This window comes from Thalassophryne amazonica, chromosome 1 (genome assembly GCF_902500255.1).
Source record: "Thalassophryne amazonica chromosome 1, fThaAma1.1, whole genome shotgun sequence".
Classification (NCBI taxonomy): Eukaryota; Metazoa; Chordata; class Actinopteri; order Batrachoidiformes; family Batrachoididae; genus Thalassophryne; species Thalassophryne amazonica.
The window spans coordinates 21926057-21950476 of NC_047103.1; the positions used below are offsets into that span (position 1 = coordinate 21926057).

Below are 24420 nucleotides of genomic sequence, written 5' to 3' on the forward strand. Positions count from 1 at the left end.
CCAGAGTTGTGTAATTATACTACAATAGTAGAATATAAAGAAGGGGGGGAAAAAAAAGAAAAAAAAAATAGACAATATATTCATCAATCGCAATTATTTGTCTGACAATTAATCGTCTCCAGAAATGCCTAATCGTGACAGTCCTACTTGAGATCAGAGCGCAAAATGCTTGAGGATTTTCGAAATGCGGTGTTTTCTGTATCGATTTTCTATTGCGATAATTGGGTTTTGCGCAAAACCAGAGGTAATAGAATTATAATATTATTTTGGTTGGTGGTGTGCCGCAGGATTTTGTAAATATAAAAAGGGTGCCGCGGCTCAAAAAAGGTTGAAAATCACTGCTCTAATTGGTACTTCAAATGGAGATTTGCTACTTGTTTTTGTCTTCTTTGTTGTTGTTGTATATTGTTGGGACTCTTCTTTGATTTTCCGTAATTATTGTATGGCCTTGCCTTACACTATAAAGCGCCTTGGGGCAACTGTTTGTTGTGATTTGGCGCTATATAAATAAAATTGATTTTGATTTGATTGATTTGATTTGTGGCATCTGTCCTGTTATTGATGCTTCTATGCACTATGTTCTGTGTTTGCTGTTCACCATTTTTATTTTATGTTTAGGCTATTTTGGAGCTGCAGTCAGAAAAGTATTTGAAAAACATCACTGAGGATGCCGCTTTGCAGATGGACCAAAAGGACAAGTCTCTTTATGTCTTCAACAGCTTCTCCACTCCAGCTTTTTTTCACTGCAAGAAGGTCTGATTGTTTTTTTTTTTCACCTTTTGACATCTGGATCTGAATATCATAGGAACTCTTTCATGTAGAATAATCGTTGCTTTGGTCACTGTTTTTTGTCTGTCATGCTGTTCAGCTTGGCTGCAGAGTGGTGAGTCCACTGGTGGTTTTGTACTGCCTCCAGCAGCAGCGTTGTGTTCCCAAAGCAGAGAAGCCTGTCTACAACATGGCCATGGCTGATGTTACCATTTCTTGCACCAGCATGGATAAAGCAACACGGGTTAATTTATATCTTTGTACAATCATACTTTTTAATAGTGGTTTTCATGAAACTGTTTAATACTAAGAATGCAAAGAATATTGTATTGGTTAGTGTTGTATTAGACTGAATTATTGATTTAAAAAGTGCATGTAACATATATGTGAAGGAGCAAAAAGTATGTCAACATGATGTATTCTCAAACTTTTTTATTTGTTTGTGTTGGTCTTACTTTACAGACCGAAGTGATGGATTTGGTACAACTTATGGGTGGACGAGTCTATCTTGACCTTAATGTTTCTGTTACACACCTGATAGCAGGGGAAGTGGGTAGCAAGAAATACCTGGTAGCTGCCAGCCTGGGTAAACCCATCCTACTGCCCTCGTGGGTCAAATCCTGCTGGGAGAAATCTCAGGACAGGTATTTTCTGTGAAGACCTTTCTGAGCTGATATGTACAGGTTATTATTTGTAACCCTGTGTCCTGTTAAGTATCTTGATGTTAAGATGATTTTAGCTCATAGACTTCGAGGGAGTTTAAAACATTGCAGCATTAAGCTGCTTTTGACAAATGGAATCCTGTTTGCCATAGGGCAGTTTTGTTTGTTTTTTGGGCAAGAGGGGGCTGTAATAACCACACCAATAACACTGCACAACAATTTTACTTAACACTTATCCATGTATTTTATAGATTTTGGGCTGATACTCATGAAAATTGCCTTAAAATGCTCCTATCGTGTCGTTTTATCATAGATGTAACCTACATTTCTTATTTTCCCATCACACAAAGTCTGCTCATCTTTTGCGTACAATGCAAACTGTTTTGGTCTATCCAAGCATGCGTGTGCACGATTAGTCAAGTTAGATGTGGACACACAGGCTATAAATGCTGCTTACATTTGCAGATGCTGTTTGGACGCATGTTGACGTACAGGTAGTAGCATAATTAGTACGCTTAATATGATGTACTGTTGTTGCTTCCGTTGAACTAACCGCGTCTGTCATTATGCAGTTAAACATAATGTGATTTCAATCAGTCAATTATTTTAATGCTTCTCCAAATTCGTATGGGATATACAAATTTGTTTTTGTAAAATTTGCAGACTTTTGGACAATTTCTGTCACTAGCATTTTTTTGGGGTGGTGAACAGCTTTCTTAAAAAAAGATGGAAAAAAGCTTTTGTGATGTTCACAAGTGAGATATATTAATGGCATGAATTTATTAAATTATTGTTTATTGGCTTTTTTTGTTTGTTTGTTTGTTTGTTTGTTTTTCCCTGTCAGTCTTTTCAGGTATACAGACCTGCCTGTGGAACAGTATTTGTGCCCAGTACTGCAAGGCTGCACGGTTTGTGTTACAGGCCTTTCCAGCACTGAGCGCAGAGAGGTGCAGCGGCACTGTGAGCAGCACGGAGCCAAATATACTGGCCAGCTTAAAATGAATGAGTGTACACACCTCATCGTGAGTGAGCCAACAGGCAAGTGATTCTGTTTTTATACAATTTAGCCTATAAAACTCTGTGGTCGTTCTGCAGTTACTGATTTTTGACATGTTGTTTACCTCCTGAATCTCCATCTGGAATTGGATCGTAACCATAATTTCAGTGGTTCCTCAACTTATTGCATCAGTAATCTTATTTCTGTCAGTTATCAGTTGTTGAAAAAAAAAACACGCACAGTACTCAAGTTAACAATAAAACAGACAGCAGTCAGTTTGGATGTAGTCTTCTTGCACAAATGCTGCCACCTACATTCTCTTTGTTTACAGGACAGAAGTATGAGTGTGCACAGAAGTGGAATGTATATTGCGTGTCTCTGCACTGGCTGTTTGACAGCATAGAAAAGGGCTTCTGTCAGGACGAGAGCAGGTATGCTGTCGATCGTAGCGCTCCAAAAACCATCCGACCGCACACTTCCACTCCGACTGGGACCAACAAAAAGGATGGTGAGCTGCAGTCTGATGGTGTGCTCCTTTGCGGTTCACTGTATTGTTTATGTGACTTTTCATCTTCAAGGTGTGATTACTGGTTGAGTGAAACAGCCCAATCTTATAAAATGTTTCAGATTTGCAACTTTACACCTGCAAATATTCTTTTTTTTTTTTTTCTTTCTTTCCAACACTAGAGGGCCCATCTCTGTTGGGTTTGAGCCACATTTCTGTCAATGCCAGTATAACCATTCATGACACAGCCCTCACTAATGGCACCATCAGCCCTCTGGAAGGTCCAGACCCCATCGATAGCTTCGACCTCACCATCTGCCCAGCTGATGATGTACTGGACGGCTGTAAGGTAAATAGGTGCACCCAAGTTTTAGTTGTTAATTAGAAACATTATTTAGATTTTGCAAGAATTTATTCATTTTTGTATACTGTGTAACTAAATAGTCTATTCTTATTTTATATTCTTAAATCCTTTGTCAAATTTAAAGACAACTTTGAGGCTTTGTTTGATAATTGGTCAATGTTGCGCAGCTCTATCTATGTGGCCTGCCAGGAAAGAAATTGGAGAAGCTGCGTCATCTTGTGAATGCTGCAGGAGGCCTGCGCTTCAACCAGCCCAGTGAGGACCTCACACATGTGGTCGTAGGAGACCTCAACGAAGACCTAAAGAATTTTCTCGCCAAAGTGACGCACAGGTCAGTGACGGGTAATGTTATTCAACCCCTGTAGACCTTTTAATGTGGTCAATGGGGGTAGTCCACATAAAGCTGCAAATCTTTTTGGAATATTTGCTTGTACGTTTTCCATAATTTCTCAGACTGAATTACATAGATTATAGAGAAGCAGCTATTTGATATGAAATTATTTGGATGTGGGGGGTGTGGGTAGTACTGAATTAGCATAGAATAGTGTGATTGAGATGTTGCTTACATATGTAATAGATGTAAACTGTGATCTCTCTGTCCTTTCTAAGGCCTCATGTAGTAACAGTGCAGTGGTTGCTAGACAGCTTCTCTAAAGGCAGCCTGCTCCCAGAAGCAGACTACCTCCACCCTGACTGCCTGCCCCCAAACCCAGCTGCTGTAACTCTGGTGTCTCTTCACTCCCCCACCTCCAAGGCCAGTATCACCTCAGTAGTTCCCCCTCTGGCCAGCCCGAGTACACCACAGCAAATACAAGCCGACGAGGACCTCCTCTCACAGTATATGAACGTTGACCATACAGTAGGTCAGTATTGTTGAGTAAACTACAACCCCTGGAAAAAATTATGGAATCACCGGCCTCGGAGGATGTTCATTCAGTTGTTTAATTTTGTAGAAAAAAAGCAGATCACAGACATGACACAAAACTAAAGTCATTTCAAATGGCAACTTTCTGGCTTTAAGAAACACTATAAGGAATCAGGAAAAAAAATTGTGGCAGTCAGTAACGGTTACTTTTTTAGACCAAGCAGGGGGGGGGGGGGGGGGGGGGGGAATGGACTCACTCAATTCTGAGGAATAAATTATGGAATCACCCTGTAAATTTTCATCCCCAAAACTAACACCTGCATCAAATCAGATCTGCTCGTTAGTCTGCATCTAAAAAGGAGTGATCACAATTATTTTTCCTGATTTCTTATAGTGTTTCTTAAAGCCAGAAAGTTGCCATTTGAAATGACTTTAGTTTTGTTTCATGTCTGTGATCTGCTTTTTTTCTACAAAATTAAACTGAATGAACATCCTCTGAGGCCGGTTGTACATAAGGGTTTTTTGTTTTGTTTTTTTTGGCAAATGACTTAATCTGCATCTATTGTTACAATATAAAAAGCAGTGAAGTGATCATTGTCTTTTACTTATTTATTTAATACAGTTGAAATGCCTTTGGCAGCAGAGGGTGGCAGCAGGATATCCAGTGCTGCAGTTGCAGAGTCCTGGGGACCAGAACCAGACTCCTCAACCTTGCATGAGGCCAGTGAGGCAGGCCTGTTTGCCGGGAAAAGTTTCCTTCTTGTGGGGTTTGGTTCCGAGGCTGAGGCTCAGTTCTCTCTATTAGTGACAGAAAATGGAGGAAAAGTCTTGTTGAAGCGGACACGCATTGTGGCGGACTATGCCGTGGTCCCACTGTTGGGCTGTCCAGTGGAGGCCACAGTGGACGAGGTCGTCACTGATACCTGGCTGGTAGGATCACAGGCTGTTTTTCTTTGTGTAGATGAGAATGTGATGTTCTTAGTGAGTTTGATACCGTGTGTCCTCATTCAGATGTTTTGAAAATTAAATTATCTTCTACCTTATTCTATGTTTCTGCTGTTATTTCTCTTCAGGCCATGTGTTTGGAGAATGAGTGTGTTCTGCAGGTTTCCTCCAACCCTTTGTTCACCCCTGTTCCTGTTATGGAAGGACATTTTCCTCTCAAAGACTGCGTCCTCTCCATCAGCCAGTTCACCGGAGCAGAACGAGAGTCTTTGGCGGAGCTCGCAAAGCACCTTGGAGCCAAGTATGACTGCACCATGTTCTCACCACTTACATATGCTACAGTTTGTTTCCCAGTCAGGCTTTTTGGTATGAATATTAAAGCTGGGGAAGAGTTTCTGACTTTTTGTTTAACACTTGTGTAAGTTTGAGTTGAAGTTGAGTTTTTACTCTATAAGTAAATGGTAAATGGAATGCATTTATATAGCGCTTTTCCATCTGCATCAGGTGCTCAAAGTGCTTTACAATTATGCCTCACATTCACCTATTCACACAAACACACTCACACAGTGCTGTCAGGTTGCTGTCATGCAAGGCACTTACTACAGACCAGGCGCAACTTTGGGATTAAGGACTTTGCCCAAGGGCCCTTAGTGATTTTTCGGTCAGGCTGGGGTTTTGGATCAGTTCGCAGCCGAGTCTGAAGCGGCTTGGATGAGGATCAGCACCTCTAAATCTGAGGCCATGGTTCTCAGTAGGAAACCAATGGATTCCCTACTCTGGTAGGGAAAATGGTCTTGCCCCAAGTGAAGGAGTTCAAGTACCTCAGAGTCTTGTTCACGAGTGAGGGGATGATGGAGCATGAGATTGGCCAGCACAGCAGGGGTGGTGTTGTATTAGCTGTACCGTACTGCTGTGATGAAAAGGAGCTGAACCAAATGGCAAGCCCTCGATTTGCTGGTTAATCTTTGTTCTACTCTCACCTATTTACAACCCCTGGCAAAAATTATGGAATCACTGGCCTTGGAGGATGTTCATTCAGTTGTTTAATTTTGTAGAAAAAAAGCAGATCACAGACATGACACAAAACTAAAGTAATTTCAAATGGCAACTTTCTGGCTTTAAGAAACAGTATAAGAAATCAGGAAAAAAAAATTGTGGCAGTCAGTAACGGTTACTTTTTAGACCAAGCAGAGGGAAAAAAATATGGAATCACTCAATTCTGAGGAAAAAATTATGGAATCATGAAAAACAAAAGAACGCTCCAACACATCACTAGTATTTTGTTGCACCACCTCTGGTTTTTATAACAGCTTGCAGTCTCTGAGGCATGGACTTAATGAGTGACAAACAGTACTCTTCATCAGTCTGGCTCCAACTTTCTCTGATTGCTGTTGCCAGATCAGCTTTGCAGGTTGGAGCCTTGTCATGGACCATTTTCTTCAATTTCCACCAAAGATTTTCAATTGGATTAAGATCCGGACTATTTGCAGGCCATGACATTGACCCTATGTGTCTTTTTGCAAGGAATGTTTTCACAGTTTTTGCTCTATGGCAAGATGCATTATCATCTTGAAAAATGATTTCATCATCCCCAAACATCCTTTCAATTGATGGGATAAGAAAAGTGTCCACAATATCAACGTAAACTTGTGCATTTATTGATGATGTAATGACAGCCATCTCCCCAGTGCCTTTACCTGACATGCAGCCCCATATCATCAATGACTGTGGAAATTTACATGTTCTTTTCAGGCAGTCATCTTTATAAATCTCATTGGAACGGCACCAAACAAAAGTTCCAGCATCATCACCTTGCCCAATGCAGATTCAAGATTCATCACTGAATATGACTTTCATCCAGTCATCCACAGTCCACGATTGCTTTTCCTTAGCCCATTGTAACCTTGTTTTTTTCTGTTTAGGTGTTAATGATGGCTTTCGTTTAGCTTTTCTGTATGTAAATCCCATTTCCTTTAGGCGGTTTTTTACAGTTCGGTCACAGACGTTGACTCCAGTTTCCTCCCATTCGTTCCTCATTTGTTTTGTTGTGCATTTTTGATTTTTGAGACATTGCTTTAAGTTTTCTGTCTTGACGCTTTGATGTCTTCCTTGGTCTACCAGTATATTTGCCTTTAACAACCTTCCCATGTTGTTTGTATTTGGTCCAGAGTTTAGACACAGCTGACTGTGAACAACCAACATGTTTTGCAACATTGCGTGATGATTTACCCTCTTTTAAGAGTGATAATCCTCTCCTTTGTTTCAATTGACATCTCTCGTGTTGGAGCCATGATTCATGTCAGTCCACTTGGTGCAACAGCTCTCCAAGGTGTGATCACTCCTTTTTAGGTGCAGACTAACGAGCAGATCTGATTTGATGCAGGTGTTAGTTTGGGGATGAAAATTTACAGGGTGATTCCATAATTTATTCCTCAGAATTGAGTGATTCCATATTTTTTTCCCCTCTGCTTGGTCTAAAAAGTAACCGTTACTGACTGCCACAAATTTTTTTTTCCTGATTTCTTATAGTGTTTCTTAAATCCAGAAAGTTGCCATTTGAAATGACTTTAGTTTTGTGTCATGTCTGTGATCTGCTTTTTTTCTACAAAATTAAACAACTGAATGAACATCCTCTGAGGCCGGTGATTCCATAATTTTTGCCAGGGGTTGTACATGGTGGTTGGGTCATGACTGAAAGAACTAGATCGTGGGTACAAGCGGCCAAAATGGGCTTCTTTAGGAGCGTGGCTGGTGTCTCCCTTAGAGATAGGGTGAGAAGTTTAGTCATCTGTGGGGAGCTGAGTAGAGCCGCTGCTCCTTCGCGTTGAAAGGAGCCAGCTGAGGTGATTCAGGCATCTGGTAAGGATGCCTCCTGGGCGGCTTCGTAGGGAGGTGTTCCAGGCACGACCATCTGGGAGGAGACCCCTGGGAAGACCCAGGACTAGGTGGAGAGATTATATCTCCACACTGGCCTGGGACTGCCTCGGGATCCCCCAGTCAGAGGTGGTCAGTGTGGCATGGGAAAGGGAAGTCTGGGGTCCCTTGCTGGACCTGTTGCCCCCGTGACCCGATCTCGGATAAGAGGTTGAAGATGAGTGATGAGTGCGATTTGCCAACATACCCTGACTGGAATATCACTAAGGGCTCTTGGGCAAGCTCCTTAATCCCCGAGTTGCTCCCGGTGTGTAGTGAGCATCTTGTATGGCAGCACCCTGACATCGGAGTGAATGTGAGGCATTATTTGTAAAGCACTTTGAGCATCTGATGTAGATGGAAAACCGCTATATAAATGCAGTCCATTTACCATTTAACAGTAAAAAAAAAAAAAAAAATGTCAAAAAGGTGTCAAAATTTAAAATTCCATCTCTGGTGCATTTAGAAAAACTTGCCTAATGAGAGTTATGTGTGTTAAATCTACATCTTTTTCGTCTCTGCCTGCAGTGTTCAAGATTTCTTTGTGCGCTTCGCCAACCAAAAGAAAGGCATGCTGGCTAGCACTCACTTGGTGTTGCAAAGTCCCGAAGGCACAAAGTACGAGGCAGCTAAGAAGTGGGGACTTCCTGCCATCACTATGCACTGGATACTACAATCTGCAAGCACCGGACAAAGAGCAGACGAGGAATGTTTTCTGGTTGATCTACCGCCCTCATCAGGTCAGAGAAGACAGCCAGGAGAAAAGTTAAAGTATAACTTTGCTGCATTCTTTGACATTGCCAAAGTTTTATTATAGCTGTCTGTCATTGCATATTAGTGCAGAAAGCAATTATCGAGTATGAGCTGAGGGGCAGGGCAGTTTTTGTGTGTGGATCCCCACCTGCTACTGTAAGCAACAGGTTCATCGTCATGTCCCATAGCAGTTTGTACTCAAGATTTTTGAAATGGAGCAATAGCTCACCTGGTAGACATTTTGCATTAATGCAGATACATTAGAATTTCATCAAGAACCGTAGTTTTTAAGTACTCACAAACAGAAAATTGGCAGCTCGGCAGGTACACAACCACATGAATTTTACACACTGACAAATCAACCACAGATTAAAGTTTCTTTTAAGTCTTGCATATGGATTTATTTAGTTACGTCGCTTTTTAAGAAGTAGAAAATATGTTTTTAAAACTGGTTGTGCTTAAACCTGGAGTGTATTTTGTGTGGAATTTCCTTTGCTGTAACAGTTTCTTCTGTTTTTCCACAGAAAGAGATGAGAGTTTTGTTTGTGGCTCCCAGAAGCTCTCCAAGCCTCCACCAGCTCGTTCCTCCCCAGAGATCCCCCTGCTAGGTCCCCAGAGTGGTAAGGCTGTAACGCCATTGGATTTAGGGCGCTTCCAGAGCAAAGTGTTCCACTCCGTGTTGGACCAGATGAAGCCCAAAGAGAACACCAGCACACCTGGACCAAACCAAGAAGGCAGCAGAAATAACCGCCTTCAGAAGGAGACGCCCCTGCAGCTGGACACGCCCTCACGCTTCCTCAGCAGAGAACAGCTCTTCAGGCCGACTCTTAATGTCAAGGTTTTGGCCAGCAGAGTAACAATACAAACTACAACAGTGCAGTTTTACAAATAAGATCAGATAGCCGCAGTAAATTCTGGGATGATAATAACAGTTGCTGTTTCAAGTGGCAAATCCACTAAATAGAATGTTCCTGGTTCAGGATGCACAAGGAGCGTTGGAGACTCCAGCTGGAAGAGCAAAACCAGGTCAGCGAGTGGAGACGCCACTCACCGAGGACATCAACAGGAACCTGAAGGTAGCGCTGGCCAGTAGCTGCAGTCACACCTCCGATATGCAGGCAGTCTCTGCTAGCCCCCAGCTTACCACGACCACTGAGAAGGAGGTAAACAATGACACAACGTATGCAAAGATGTTCTTGAGATGGAATAGCAGCCACATTTTTTGATGGTCTCGTTGAGACGGGAGTGTGACCTTGTGCCCATTCCATCATCGGTACATTCTCATTCATGGTCTGGATTGACATTAAAACACAGCTCCTCTACTGATGTATTAGAGAGCAAAAACCTCTCACTTTGCCACCTGATATTGAGATTTATTCCCCTGATCACAGTCACCTTATTCATTGAATGCAGTCTGTTAATGTTTAAAGGGGATAGACTCTAAAAGATGATTCTGATTCTCTATCCGATAGAGAATCAGAATCATCTTTTTCATGTTTTTGGTGTTAGTTCAGAGTCTCCCCGCTGTGGGGAATACACACGAAGTGCCAGCAAGTTTCAGGACCTCTGTTTCAAGTATTTCTCCTTTTTTGAATTGCCCCTAGAAAACAGGCCAATCCGTTTTTGAGAGAAAACGTACGTCACTTTTTCACCAATAGCCCCCCCACACACTCCCACACCCTTTCACACACGCACCTTCGAAATTAATTATTCATAAGGTTGTGCCCACCCATTCGTAACACTCGAGAAGCAATGGCGAGCTACAGGTGTGCTTTCCCAGGCTCTTTTAGCGGACTACGATCTTCCCACGGAAAGCAGTGTACGCGATCACTGGCTTTTATTCATTTTTAACCGCATCCCCAGTACATACAGCCGCCGACTATTTCTTTGCTCTGCGCATTTCACGGAGGACTGTTTCACAAACCTTGCACGATTTCGAGCTGGCTTCAGTTGGCATGTAATACTCAGTAGAGGGTCAGTTCCGACTCTGCGACAAAATCAACCCCAGCAATCAGTACAGCCTGTGAGTATCACATTTTCTTTTGTTTTAAATTTGTGTGGCACCATATTCCTGTTGTAAGAATTGCACGTTAGAATGGCACGTTAGCTCTGGTTTGTTTCTCTAAAGGGAATGAGCTAACCCCTTAGCAGCTAGGGATGTGTATCGAGAACCGGTTCCTTTTGGGTATCGTTAAGAAATGACTCGATCCACCGACATCAATAAGCTTTGTGCTTAACAATTATGTTATCGGTCCTTCAGAGTGGCCGTTGTTTTGGGGGGTGTTTGTCAGGAAAATGATCATTTCTGTATTGATTACAGACCCTGCAGCGGGTCCGTAAACGGCTTTGCTTTGAACCTTGAACCAATCGAAGCAGTGCTTCTCAGATTGAAGCAATGCTTCGATTATTCTTTCTTTCTTTTGCTTAATTTTCTCCTGCTAAAACCCTAAAGAGCATACGTCTGTGAGTATTATTTACCTTTTCTATGTTAAACCGACCTATTATGTTCTTGATAGATGTATTTTATAACTTAAAAACGGCAGCGATGCTAACGCGTTAGCATGTCTATGGCATTTTCAATGTTAAAAGTTAGCATTGCAGCTGTCATCACGTTCGGGTACATTTGTTTTCAAATTGTAATATTTCTTAAATTTATTTTTGTTTATATATTAATAATCTAATGATTATTATATACAATTTTAGAGAAAGAGGCAAAAAACCTGAATAGAAACACAACAGAAAATATAAAAGCAATGAAATTAAATAAATAATGCTTTCTTTTCAGTGAGAGCAAGGGCAGCCAATCAAACAACGGCAACCGATCAGTGCCACCTACTTGCATTTCATAATGAGGTTGCCAAATAAGCTCCGAAACGACGCCATTAAAGGCAAACGAGGCATTCTAAACCCAGCATAGTAACATAGCTGTTTCAGAGAGCCTTTTAGGAAGGTTCTGAGCCATTACAGACCCAACCAATTTTTTTTTTGGGCTACATATCACATCACAGAACAAGGATTAATGCCCCATTCAACCTCTCTCTATCACCTTTAAGGAGGCTTTTGTATTTACCACCTTCCCTCTGGAAGGGGGCTGTTAAAATGGGTTGCATTGATGATTGATTACTGCTCTTGTGGTTAGTAATCTCATCAAACAAACATGTAGGTTGTGATACCAATCTTGGTTAAAGGCAAAAAACCCCCACTAAAATTAGCAAAATAAAATACAATTACAACACACATTAAAGCAGTACAATTGTGCACCGTAGTCTCATTTGATGGTGGACGCATATGATGTAATAATTCTACTTTTTAATTATTGAATGAATTAAAAGCTCTAGAAAAGCTGTCCCCTTAAAATGTGTTTATCCTGAAGTATTTAAATAATGTGTAGTTTAAAGTCTTTCTCTAATATGATGCTGCATTAGAAAAGAGCAGCAACAGTTAGTGAATGAAATGTAATCTTCAGCAGGAAAACAACTTGTTTTCTTAGTTGTCTCCACCTTGTTTTACCTTAAACTCTAGGACGTGACTGCTTATACACATCCTTGAATTTGAGACACTTTAATTAAATGTAAAAATGCTTTCATACTTTTTATGTATTAATAACACATCACACAGGTGGGGACACAGAATTATGCCACTTGTTTTGGTTTCTTATGTAGTACAAGAAGAAAGTAAATTTGTCATTATCTTATACATGTTTTGTGTTGCTGAAAATATGTACAAATTATAGGTGTGCCCCTTTTTTTATTTCCCATAAGGCCCCAGAAGAAGAACCCGGCCCCTTGACTGGTGTTGTGATCTGCGTGGGGAAGAAGCTGAGCAAGATGCAGGGTGAACTTAATGCCATCGCTGCCTCACTTGGTGCAGAGTTCAGGTAATCACAACTGACTAAATGTTCCTTTAACTAAATAGTTAGAAAAGTTCTTAATTGTTTACTACATATATGTGTTTTAACTATGTTAGGTGGACATGTGACGATACAGTGACCCACTACATTTACCAGGGTCGCGTCGGGGACAACACTCGAGAATACAGAGGAGTGAAGGAGAGAGGGCTGCACGTGGTGTCGCAGCACTGGCTGCAAGCTGTATGTTAAATATTAATGAAACTCAAATTCTGAGAACCTTTAAAATACAGTGGTTTGACTTGTCACATTGTAATTAGGTCAGAAATGGGTGCATTTATTCGTTTGGTGAGGCAGGATTGTCGTATTGAATAATTAAAGACAGCAGCGGGAACCCTCTTAAACTATTATTCAGTCTGTTATAGGACTGATACGTTCACTGAACCATTCATTCACCCAGGACCTGTTTAGGCTTTAAATTCATGTGGAGGAAAGAAATTCATGCAGGTATAAAACAAACAAAAAAAAAGTTACACAAAGGAAAGGATCAGGACAAAAACTCAAATCCAGCACTTTGTTGTGAGACATGCACACATGCACATGCATGCATGATGCTTTGTTCATTTGCATGCATGCAAAGAAACTGTCTTTGAGGTGAGATATCATTAACAGGGATGAGATTTTTCCGCGGATTTGACAGTCCTGGGGGTCGATTTTGTGAAACGTCCAAATCCGTTTTATTTGGGGGGGGGTAAGAATGCAAAAAAAAATTAATGCCAGGAGTACCTTTAGGGGCTTTCACAGTGGCGTATTCGTAGAGCTGCTCATTGCAGTGTTGTGTTTCATTTAAATACGGCCGAAATACACGCGTACTCAGCCTTTAACAGTGTTTGTTCATACTTGCAGCTGCGTGTGTTCACGTTTTAATGTGCACACAGTCGCATGTGCCATGCTGCACCAGTTTCAGTGCTATTTTCTGCCTCTGTGGAAGTACGCTCTGTTCTCTACTGCATGGTGTGGTGCGGCTCAAAAACAGAGTAATTTACCATTATTTTTTTTTATTATTTTTTTTTATGCAGCGAGTGTACGTTTATTTTAGAGTGACAGCTCTTTTCAGCTTTGATCAGACTGATCGATCAGGGCGTTTGATGAGCGCACTGACATGCAGCGAGTGCACGTTTATTTTAAAGAGTCGCAGCTCTGATTAGACACAGAGAGAGAGAGAGGGAGGGAGAGTGTGCACGCGCGAGAGAGCGGGTTTATTTTATTTTATTTTAAGGAGTCTGATAGAGGAGAGAGAGCGGGTTTATTTTAAGGAGACTCAGACTTCAGACTTCTCTCTCGCTCTCTCTCTCTCTCTCTCTCTCTCTCTCTCTCTCTCTCTGTGTGTGTGTGTGTGTGTGTGTGTGTGTGTGTGTGTGTGTGTGTGTGTGTGTGTGTGTGTGTGTGTGTGTGTGTGTGTGTGTGTGTGTCAGACAGAGAGCGCGAGCACGCGTGACAGAGCGCAGTGAAACAGTCCGCATATATAATCAGTCCAGTATGATAAAGTGAAGCAATGATCTTGTGATACAGTGTTATAGGTGGAGATCACATCGACTACATAAAAACCTTATATGGTCTGACAGTTCAATGGACATAGAACATTGGATTGTACATGTATTTGAGGATATACATGTATGTTTGTTAACAAGTGTGCCATGCTGAAAGTGGAGAATGCCGAAAATCAAGTAAGTCTAGTTATGAAAAAATATTTTGGTCACAAAAATACACATGTACAGTAGATGGTCTTAGTAAGGGTTTACAGTTTGAGTTATAGATATGAACACCTGGAAATTTATAGTAGTATTTAATATCATTTTAGTGCAATTTACATGTTTTAAGACAGCAAAAATGCTTTGGCTCCGCCCTGGACCCGCCGGGGCCTGCGGCCCCTGGACCCTGGCTTATTTTCCTCTGAAAATCGAATTTGCCAATCTCATCCCTGCATTAATTGGGTTTAGTTTTCATTGTATTGAATGCTGTTATTGTATCCATTTAGCATTCATTACTCAGTTCCCACATGACACCTGGAGGAATTATGCCGACAACCATCGAGTAACTAATGAGCTTTGATGTCATTTTGAAGGCTGACAGGAGGTTGTTACAAGCCTTTATTATTTTACTATGCATGTAGTGTGCACTGAGGTGGGACAAAGTCACCATCAAGCACTCTCAAATCATGAATCAGCAAGTCCCAAGTCATAATGACCACCAAGCTGACTTGAGACTTGACTTGGGACTTGCTGATTCATGACTTGAGAGTGACTTCGTCCCACCTTTGCTTAAGACTAACAGGTTGTCGTCTTATGCAGTGTGCTGAGGAGCAGAAGTGTGTCTCAGAGTCTCTGTATCCTTTCACCTACAACCCCAAAATGAGCCTGACCCTCAGCCAGATTCCGAGCTGCTCCCAGAGGTCACCACCCTTAACGCGCACACAAATCAAAGACGGCACCCAGAACAACAAGGTGGGTGAAACACTGTGTAAAACATGTGTTAAAAGTGCTCAGACATGCTCTTGTCTAATTGGTGGAAAAAAGATAAATTTTGGTGTCTGTGCATATTTACTGCAGTTAATCAATAAAGAATTAACGTAAGAATGTCAGCATTTTCCATTTTTAGTCTGAGCATAATGTCATAGAAGAAGAAACAACCCCTCGCCGTATCAGTGATATTGAGCCAGATCAAGCAGAGGTGCGAGATGCCACAGACAGTAGAGGTAGGCCTCTGTTGTTGATGTGATTTATTTAGTTCTGCAGCACCTTGTGTGCTTACATGAAGGACTCTAAAGATAAACTCATGCTTACCTTTTGTTCCAGCTATTACAGAGACTCTGGAAATGAGGGAGAACTTGCAGAGGCAGCTCCAGGAGATCATGTCAGCCACCAAACTGACAACGGGTAGACGTACCTCAGTCAGAATTGCCAGGATGGGATCAGGAGGGAACTCATTGAGTCCCCATACTCCTGACGGGGCCAGACTTGGACGCAGTGGGAGTACACGCACTCTGGAGGCTTTGAGGTAAGGTATCCGTGTACTGGTAATTCAGTTACTTCAAAGCATGGATAAAGACTGTGTGTGAGAAGAAACTGACAGACTGCAAACTCAGATCACAAACCAACGTGATGATTGTGATCTTCTTGGACAGCAGCAGGATTTTGAGATGTATCGAGGTTATTCAAAAACTTTGGAACTCAGTAATTCACAGTAGCTGTCGGTTAACAAAAAGAATGATTCCCAAGGGGCTTTCTTATATTCTACTTTGAACATTCTGTGCTAATATCAGGGTGTCCAGAGATGCAGCTCTGGACATAAACACAGAGCTGTCGCAGAGTGAGCAGATTGTTTGGGATGATCCCACAGCGAGGGAGGAGAGGGCCAAGCTGGCTGACAACTTACAGTGGCCCGGGAGTCCCTCACAGTACTCGGAGCCCCTTGTTCCACCACCTCCCCCTACCACGCAGTCCAAAATCGTCCCTCAGTTCAAGAACTCCATGACCGACTCTGAGCTGGTCGAGATGGGTAAGAGATCCCGATCCTGCTGTATATTAGAGAAGAATGTGGGTTTGGTCATAAGTAGAGTTTTAACTCGTGTCTTTCAGTCAAAATGTCAGTATAAACACATGAAGCATCTCCTAAATTACAGCTGCTTGTGATGTCATCGATCAGCAAATGGGCCAGAAGGTCATGACCCCACTGAGAGAGGAACCAAACAGTGACATTCTCACTCCCAAAGCCCCCAGCATCGCCTTCCCTCTCGCTAACCCCCTGGTAGCACCAGAGCCACAGGTGAATATTGTTATAGAGAAAAATTCTAATGCAGATGTTCTTGTTAAAACAATAATCATGCTGTTTCTGCGCTTTTATTGGAGGATATAATTATTTGAAAGTTCTTGTAAATCAGCTGCTTCTTACTTGTACAAATGTCCGTTAAATCACTTCCTGTTCTCTGTATTTTCACCTGCTAACAATTTATTTTGGCTTAATGCAAAAGTTTCCCAGCTAAACCACCCAGAATTACAGGCTTAGTCTCTCTTATTAAGCCGTTAACTCGAACTCCTTTGGCTCTATTTCGTAGCAAATGCAATCTACATATGTAACAGCAAAAGTACATTCTTGCACATGCTAGAAAGGTTTAAACCAAGTATGAAATGCATAAACATTTGGATTCTGCTGCCAAACTAATTAAAGTGTGAGTACAAGCTCAACTCTGAGCATTTATTTATTTGTTGTTTTTCAACAGGCGAATGAATAATAATAATTACATTGTGCTCTTATTTATATGATTGATAGACTTAGCTGAGTACAAATGATCAGAATGAACATAATTATTTATTGCTGGTGTAATAGTTATGGTGAATTCATTTAACCACCAAAAAATATTTCCTCTGAAACGGGTCATGAATTGATAGAATTAGAAAAGCTCCTCCACGTCGAAAGGAGCCAGCTGAGGTGGCTCGGACATCTTTTTCGGATACCCCCTGGGCGCCTTGCTGGAGGGGTGTTCCGGGTACATCCCATCGGGACGAGGCCCCAGGGAAGACCCAGGACACGCTGGAGGGACTACGTCTCGCAGCTGGCTTGGGAATGCCTCGGGGTTCCCCGGAGGAGCTGGGGGAGGTGTGTGTGGATCGGGAGGTCTGGGCGGCTTTCCTTGAGCTGCTGCCCCTGCGACCCAACCTTGGATGAAGTGGAAGAAGATGGATGGATGGAGAAAAGCATAAATATTACAAAATACAGAGATGACATGTTTTCGGTTATTTCTTTTAAATCAACACGAAATATTATGCATCTTTGATTCACATTTACTTTTTAATGCTTTTCAAATCAAACTGCAAGGCATGAATCACAAATATTTAAATTTTGACAAAACTGCTCGTCTCATTCATGTAGGTATATTGTTAAAGTGCATCCACCAGATGGCAGGCGGGCTGTGATGATGTCATTTATCCGGAAGTGTTTTCCCACTTCCCCACAGGAGTAAGGAAACTGTTTCAGGAGGAAATCCTGGCAGATATAATGATCTTACTGGGAGAAAACTGTGTATTTAATGTACTTAGAAAACATATTGGGCACCTTTGAGGTTGCAGCCACACACATACACACTAAAAAAACTTTTCAACTAATCTGCAGTAATTCTTGTATAATCACTGGGATTTCCAGAACTCAGCAACAGATTTATTGTGGTCTCAATCGGAAATCCAAAGATATTTATTTGGCAATCACATACAGATGTTTCTATTTAAGACGCTGGAACCAGTTTAATGATTTTGCTTCAAAAAATATATTGTTTCAGATATTATCAACACATACATACAGATGTGTTCTGACCATCTGAAATGGTGACTGCTGCTAAAAGGTTTTTCTGTCTTGCAGGAGGACTGTGAGGAAGAAAAGCAGCCACCAAGATTTCAGCTTTCGTCTCTCAGCCCTCAGGAACGCATCGATTACAGTCACCTCATAGAGGAGCTTGGTGAGGCTTTTCTCCCACAACTGTGAGGCCACATGCTTCAAGGTGGAATTGTTACAGATTCCAGTGTCTCAGTCAACACTCACTAATCTAAAACTGTTCCTACCTCCAGTCATCAGGAATGACAAAACAGGAGAAAACTTCTTCTAGATCAGGGAATATCTGCATTAGCTCATTATCAGGTTCATATCAGAGATTAATAAGTACATTCAGATTTTACAGTCATGTAGAGCAGGCAGATCAGTGGGATAAGGAGTTACTCTATCAGTATGTAGAACTGGGGTCGGTTCCCAGTCATACTGTCTGTCTGTGTCCTTGAACAAGGTATTTAATCTGAATTGTCCCAGTCCACCTAGCTGTAAATGTGTGCTGGCTTTAGCTGGAGAAGTTACCTGCATTGGACTGCTGTTACATCAGTGTCGTAAACTCTTGTCTGCTTCACACTGCGGAAACCGGAAATCTTGCTTCATTTGCAGGATTTTTTTTTTTTTAACAGATTTGTTCAGTAATGTTTCTGTGTAGGCTCTCAGTTGTCCAGGTGGTTTCCATAGTAGAGAAGCTTGAATCTTCGACTGGACTGGGTTGCTTGACGTGAGGGCGTTTCGCTTCAAATCACAGAAGCTTCCTCAGCTAAAATTCTTGCTCTGGTAGTCTGACTTCTGTCTTGACTCTTGTAGAGAAGAATGAACTAGAAGCCAACAAAAGCTGGAGTTTTTAACCTAACCAGACCCCTCCTACCGAGAGGCCGACTGCTATAGGCTAGTGACTAAACAATAGCTCTAATTAGCACCTATTGTGCACTCTCCTAATGATGGGATGGAAGCCTCTCCTGATGGCTCCCTTGACGACTCTCCTGATGACGTGAATGACTTATTACCATGAACAAAAGACTGGAACTGCTTTGACCTGAGTTCCCCATTGTAAACAGGGGACAAAGCGTGTCTGAGACCCTCCCCCGGTTAAGGCTGGGTTTCAACTGTTTTACAAAGAATGCTTCCTTGACACCTCTCTCAAACCATTTCTTCTCTCTGGCTGAGATTTTAACTTCCTTGTCCTCAAACGTGTGGTTAGTGTCTTTCAGGTGGAGATGAACTGCAGACTGAGGTCCACTGGCAACCTCTCTGCGGTGCTGGTATAGCCTCTTGTTTAAAGGTTGCTTAGTCTCACCTATGTAGTGTTCATTACAGTTTTCCTGACATCTGATATAATACACTACATTGCTCTGTTTGTAACTAGGGATCCTGTCCTTAGGGTGAACTAATTTCTGTCTCAAGGTGTTAACCGGTTTAAAGTAAACTGGGATTTTGTGCTGTCCGAAGATCCTCTGTAGTTTTTCCCCTACTCCTGCTAAATAAGGGAGAGACACTCCTCTTCTTCTTGTCTCTGTCTCCTGTCTATCTGGTCTCTTTGTTTTCTGGGACTTCTGCACTTTGTCCAGGGACCATCGTGGGTACCCACATACTGTGAGGGCTTTCCGTACAAGTTGTTGTTCTTTAGCCCTTCCCTCTGCAGTTGTGGGCACCTGTAGGGCTCTGTGTTGAAGAGTCCTGATCACCCCGAGCTTGTGTTCAAGGGGGTGGTTTGAGCCAAAGAGCAGATATTGGTCAGTGTGAGTGGGTTTTCTGTAAACCTCTGTCTGGAGCTGCCTGTTCTCTCCATTCGTAACATCACAGTCCAAGAAGGCTAAATGGTTGTTTCTGGCATCCTCACGTGTGAACATGTGTTTTGTAAAGTCCTCGACCTCCTGTTGCTTGATTTTAACCCATGTGTCATCGACATATCTGAACCAGTGACTGGGAGAGATGCCCGTGAACGACGTCAAGGCTGTCTTCTCCACTCGCTCCATGTACAGATTGGCCACAATGGGGGATACCGGAGACCCCATCGCACAACCATGGATCTGCCTGTAGTAATTCCCCCTAAACAGGAAATACGTGGTGTTAAGACAGATCTCCAAGAGTTGGCAGATGTGGTCTGGTGTGAGTTTGGTCCTTTCAGGTAGAGACACATCCTCCAGCAGTTTCTGCCTCACAGCTGAGATGGCCTCAGCGGTGGGGATGCAGGTGAACAACGAAGTCACATCAAATGACACCATAGTATCCCCACCGCTGAGGCCATCTCAGCTGTGAGGCAGAAACTGCTGGAGGATGTGTCTCTACCTGAAAGGACCAAACTCACACCAGACCACATCTGCCAACTCTTGGAGATCTGTCTTAACACCACGTATTTCCTGTTTAGGGGGAATTACTACAGGCAGATCCATGGTTGTGCGATGGGGTCTCCGGTATCCCCCATTGTGGCCAATCTGTACATGGAGCGAGTGGAGAAGACAGCCTTGACGTCGTTCACGGGCATCTCTCCCAGTCACTGGTTCAGATATGTCGATGACACATGGGTTAAAATCAAGCAACAGGAGGTCGAGGACTTTACAGAACACATCAATTCGGTGGATTCCAATATCAAGTTCACACGTGAGGATGCCAGAAATAACCATTTAGCCTTCTTGGACTGTGATGTTACGAATGGAGAGAACAGGCACCTCCACACAGAGGTTTACAGAAAACCCACTCACACTGACCAATATCTGTTCTTTGGCTCAAACCACCCCCTTGAACACAAGCTCGGGGTGATCAGGACTCTTCAACACAGAGCCCTACAGGTGCCCACAACTGCAGAGGGAAGGGCTAAAGAACAACAACTTGTACGGAAAGCCCTCACAGTATGTGGGTACCCACGATGGTCCCTGGACAAAGTGCAGAAGTCCCAGAAAACAAAGAGACCAGATAGACAGGAGACAGAGACAAGAAGAAGAGGAGTGTCTCTCCCTTATTTAGCAGGAGTAGGGGAAAAACTACAGAGGATCTTCAGACAGCACAAAATCCCAGTTTACTTTAAACCGGTTAACACCTTGAGACAGAAATTAGTTCACCCTAAGGACAGGATCCCTAGTTACAAACAGAGCAATGTAGTGTATTATATCAGATGTCAGGAAAACTGTAATGAACACTACATAGGTGAGACTAAGCAACCTTTAAACAAGAGGCTATACCAGCACCGCAGAGAGGTCGCCAGTGGACCTCAGTCTGCAGTTCATCTCCACCTGAAAGACACTAACCACACGTTTGAGGACAAGGAAGTTAAAATCTTAGCCAGAGAGAAGAAATGGTTTGAGAGAGGTGTCAAGGAAGCATTCTTTGTAAAACAGTTGAAACCCAGCCTTAACCAGGGGGCGGGTCTCAGACACGCTTTGTCCCCCTGTTTACAATGGGGTACTCGGGTCAAAGCAGTTCCAGTCTTTTGTTCATGGAAATGAGTCATTCACGTCATCAGGAGAGTCGTCAAGGGAGCCATCAGGGGAGGCTTCCATCCCATCATTAGGAGAGTGCACAATAGGTGCTAATTAGAGCTATTGTTTAGTCACTAGCCTATAGCAGTCGGCCTCTCGGTAGGAGGGGTCTGGTTAGGTTAAAAACTCCAGCTTTTGTTGGCTTCTAGTTCATTCTTCTCTACAAGAGTCAAGACAGAAGTCAGACTACCAGAGCAAGAATTTTAGCTGAGGAAGCTTCTGTGATTTGAAGCGAAACGCCCTCACGTCAAGCAACCCAGTCCAGACGAAGATTCAAGCTTCTCTACTATTTGCTCAGTAAGTTATCCATATTTGGGCAAAGACATTATGCTAGTGACTTTTTCTATTGTCAGTAGTACAGAGCTTCTTTAAAAAAAAAAAGTAAAAGTAGGGCCAGATTATTTATTTGTAATATCCCAGGTTATATCAGACCTGCATCAGCCTGAGAAGATGCTTCAGATCTGTTTGTTTAGTGCTGATATCTTGCATAGTAAATAGTCCCTGGATTATTTAACAATGTCAACAGAAATAACTGCAAATAGTAACATGAAATGGCCCAATACCATTCCCAAATCCGATACCAAATGATTCTTGGAAAATAGCCGTATCGGCGTCCGATACCGATACTGAGTATCGGCTCGGGACATCCCTAATGACACCCATGTATTTCCAGTTCAGCAATTTGTGGAAAAAGGAATTCTCTCTGGTGAGGGAAGCACACAGAGGCTTAATTACTGACAGCATTTTAATATTACTGCAACTGTTGAATTTGTCCTTTCATGATTTAACTCTTTCTGTAACTTAAAGTTTGTGTCTTCGTTGCAAATATTGTAGTGTCTGTATTTTTGTTTGGGATTGTAGGTGGCCTTGTGTTCGACAAGCAGTCTTTTGACCCCAGCTGCTCCCACATCATTGTAGGCAGTCCCTTACGCAATGAGAAATATCTTGCTGCAATGGCTGCTGGGAAATGGATCCTACACCGCTCATATTTGGAGGCCTGCCGCTCTGTCAGTCACTTCATCCAGGTCACTTTCTGAAGTTTGCTCCTCACAGGTTTTTCTGCCTCTTGTAGCAGACAGTAGTGTTTATTTCCAGTTGCCTTGTCAAGCATGAATATTAGTTTTAAGGCTTTTTAAATTACCATAATCAGGGCTCGAAATAGTACGTGCATGTGCTAGTTTGTGCACGTATTATTCGAGCGGTGCACGTAATTTTATACTTCACTAGCACTGATGCAAGTAACTTTATCCAAGTTTTATCAGCTATAAGCACCAGTAGAATGAACCAGTAAAGGAATAAATAAGGAAAAAAAACTATTTCCAGTGTGTTGTCTTCATCTTCCCTGCGTTTTATGACTCTCATACACCGAGTGAGTTCGCGTGCGCACATGAAAAAAAAAGTCTGCTGCTCTTCCCTCAAACTCTGTCATAACCCCATCGGACCTTCTTCGAGTTGCTTCCTGTGGCGTCATGAAGATGCAGATATTCCTGCGTCGTCATGACGCCACAGGAATATCTGCGTCAGGTGCGCGCAGCGGGGGGCAGAGAGGAAGTGAGAATGCAGCCTGCAGGTTCTCTGCACAGAGAAATCAAAGTGCACAGTTTGGCTGCAGCCAGACTGTGCACTTTGATTTCTCTTCTAGTTTATATTTGTTCTTGTGCTGAGCTGCAGGTCTGTGCTCTGAGTTCTGTTATAGTTTATCTTTCCTCCTTTGACTGCGAGATGCGTCACCGAGTAAATGTGGAGATGTCTGGAGTTATAGTTGATGTGGACATGTCCTGTTTCTGGCAGTCTGTGAGCAGGACTTATGTCCTTTTTGTCCTTTAACACTGTGATGAGAGAGCGTGTAGTTTTACTGCATTGTGTACATGGTATAAAACAATCCTGCGTGATTTATACTTCAGGAACAATGGAACACAGCAGGAATCATACATTGGTTTTGGGTAACATTGTCTTGTGAGGGTGTGGCTTCCAGTCACGTCGAGTAATGTCGCTTTGCTCTGACTTGCGCTGAAACCACTTAATTTCTGCGTCGAGCACAGGACGCAAACAAAAATTTAACATGTTTAATTTTTGGCGTCCGATTTGCTTCATCCTTTACGTCTCTCATGCTTTTGTGACATCAAGCTGCTTGTCTTGACACCGATTTGCTTCCACGTGGTGGCGTCATGACGCAACTGGGAGCAGCCCGGTGTGAAAGGGGCTTTACAGGCCCAAGGGGCCCAGAGAGGAAGAGTCTGACACAACAGAGGAGGAGTTTTAAGGTTGATGTAAGACTGACTTTTGGTTGTGCAAGTAACTTTTTTTTTTTTTTTTTTTTTTTTGGTGCAAGTAATTTTTTTGTTACTAGCACCAGTGCAAGTATGTTAAAAAATGTATTTCGAGCCCTGCCGTAATTGAGGCATGGCAGTATTTTTTTTGTTGTTGTTTTTTACTACTACTAGTACTGGTAGTTGTATGTATGTTTTCAACTGCTTTCCACAACATGGGGTTGGACAATGTAAATAATTTTTAAATCCCTACTAAGTTGTCATTTCTATGTTTGTGTGTGTCAGGAGGATGAGTATGAGTGGGGCAGTAGTTCCATCCTGGACGCTTTACCCTCCATCACCTCCCAGCAGAAGAGACTGGCTTTGGCTGCCATGCGCTGGAGAAAAACTCTACAGAGCTGCACTGACAAGAAGGTACCACTGTCTCAAATATATTTTCTGCACTAAATGTCACATCACATTCAAAAATGTATCATGACGTGGAAAAACACGTCACACCGGTCTATAAGTCACATCGTCACCTTCCTAAAATAATGGCCAAAGTCATATTTTCCAAAGCACGACGTAGGCCAATATTTTAGCGAGGTGACGATGACATTTATCTTTGAAATGTGGTGCTACTGCTTTATGCAACATGAAGTAAAATGAATTTTATCAGTGCATTATTTATTTATGAGAC

General features: G+C 42.4%; 1 protein-coding gene across 2 annotated transcripts in view; it reads left to right on the plus strand.

Annotated features, from left to right (window-relative positions):
* topbp1 (DNA topoisomerase II binding protein 1) overlaps nt 1-24420 on the plus strand; it is a 29174-nt gene that overhangs the window by 2305 nt on the left and 2449 nt on the right. For both annotated transcript variants that reach the window (XM_034166987.1, XM_034166979.1), the window contains exons 3-25: nt 619-753; nt 869-1012; nt 1231-1412; nt 2275-2468; nt 2759-2935; nt 3115-3281; nt 3464-3627; nt 3906-4159; nt 4784-5091; nt 5235-5407; nt 8548-8759; nt 9297-9610; nt 9753-9935; nt 12534-12649; nt 12739-12862; nt 14971-15123; nt 15278-15374; nt 15475-15676; nt 15942-16177; nt 16302-16444; nt 18032-18128; nt 22333-22496; nt 24027-24155. In XM_034166987.1, coding sequence (XP_034022878.1) covers nt 619-753; nt 869-1012; nt 1231-1412; nt 2275-2468; nt 2759-2935; nt 3115-3281; nt 3464-3627; nt 3906-4159; nt 4784-5091; nt 5235-5407; nt 8548-8759; nt 9297-9610; nt 9753-9935; nt 12534-12649; nt 12739-12862; nt 14971-15123; nt 15278-15374; nt 15475-15676; nt 15942-16177; nt 16302-16444; nt 18032-18128; nt 22333-22496; nt 24027-24155 — 4068 coding nt within the window. The remainder of the gene's footprint in view (nt 1-618; nt 754-868; nt 1013-1230; nt 1413-2274; nt 2469-2758; nt 2936-3114; nt 3282-3463; nt 3628-3905; nt 4160-4783; nt 5092-5234; nt 5408-8547; nt 8760-9296; nt 9611-9752; nt 9936-12533; nt 12650-12738; nt 12863-14970; nt 15124-15277; nt 15375-15474; nt 15677-15941; nt 16178-16301; nt 16445-18031; nt 18129-22332; nt 22497-24026; nt 24156-24420) is intronic.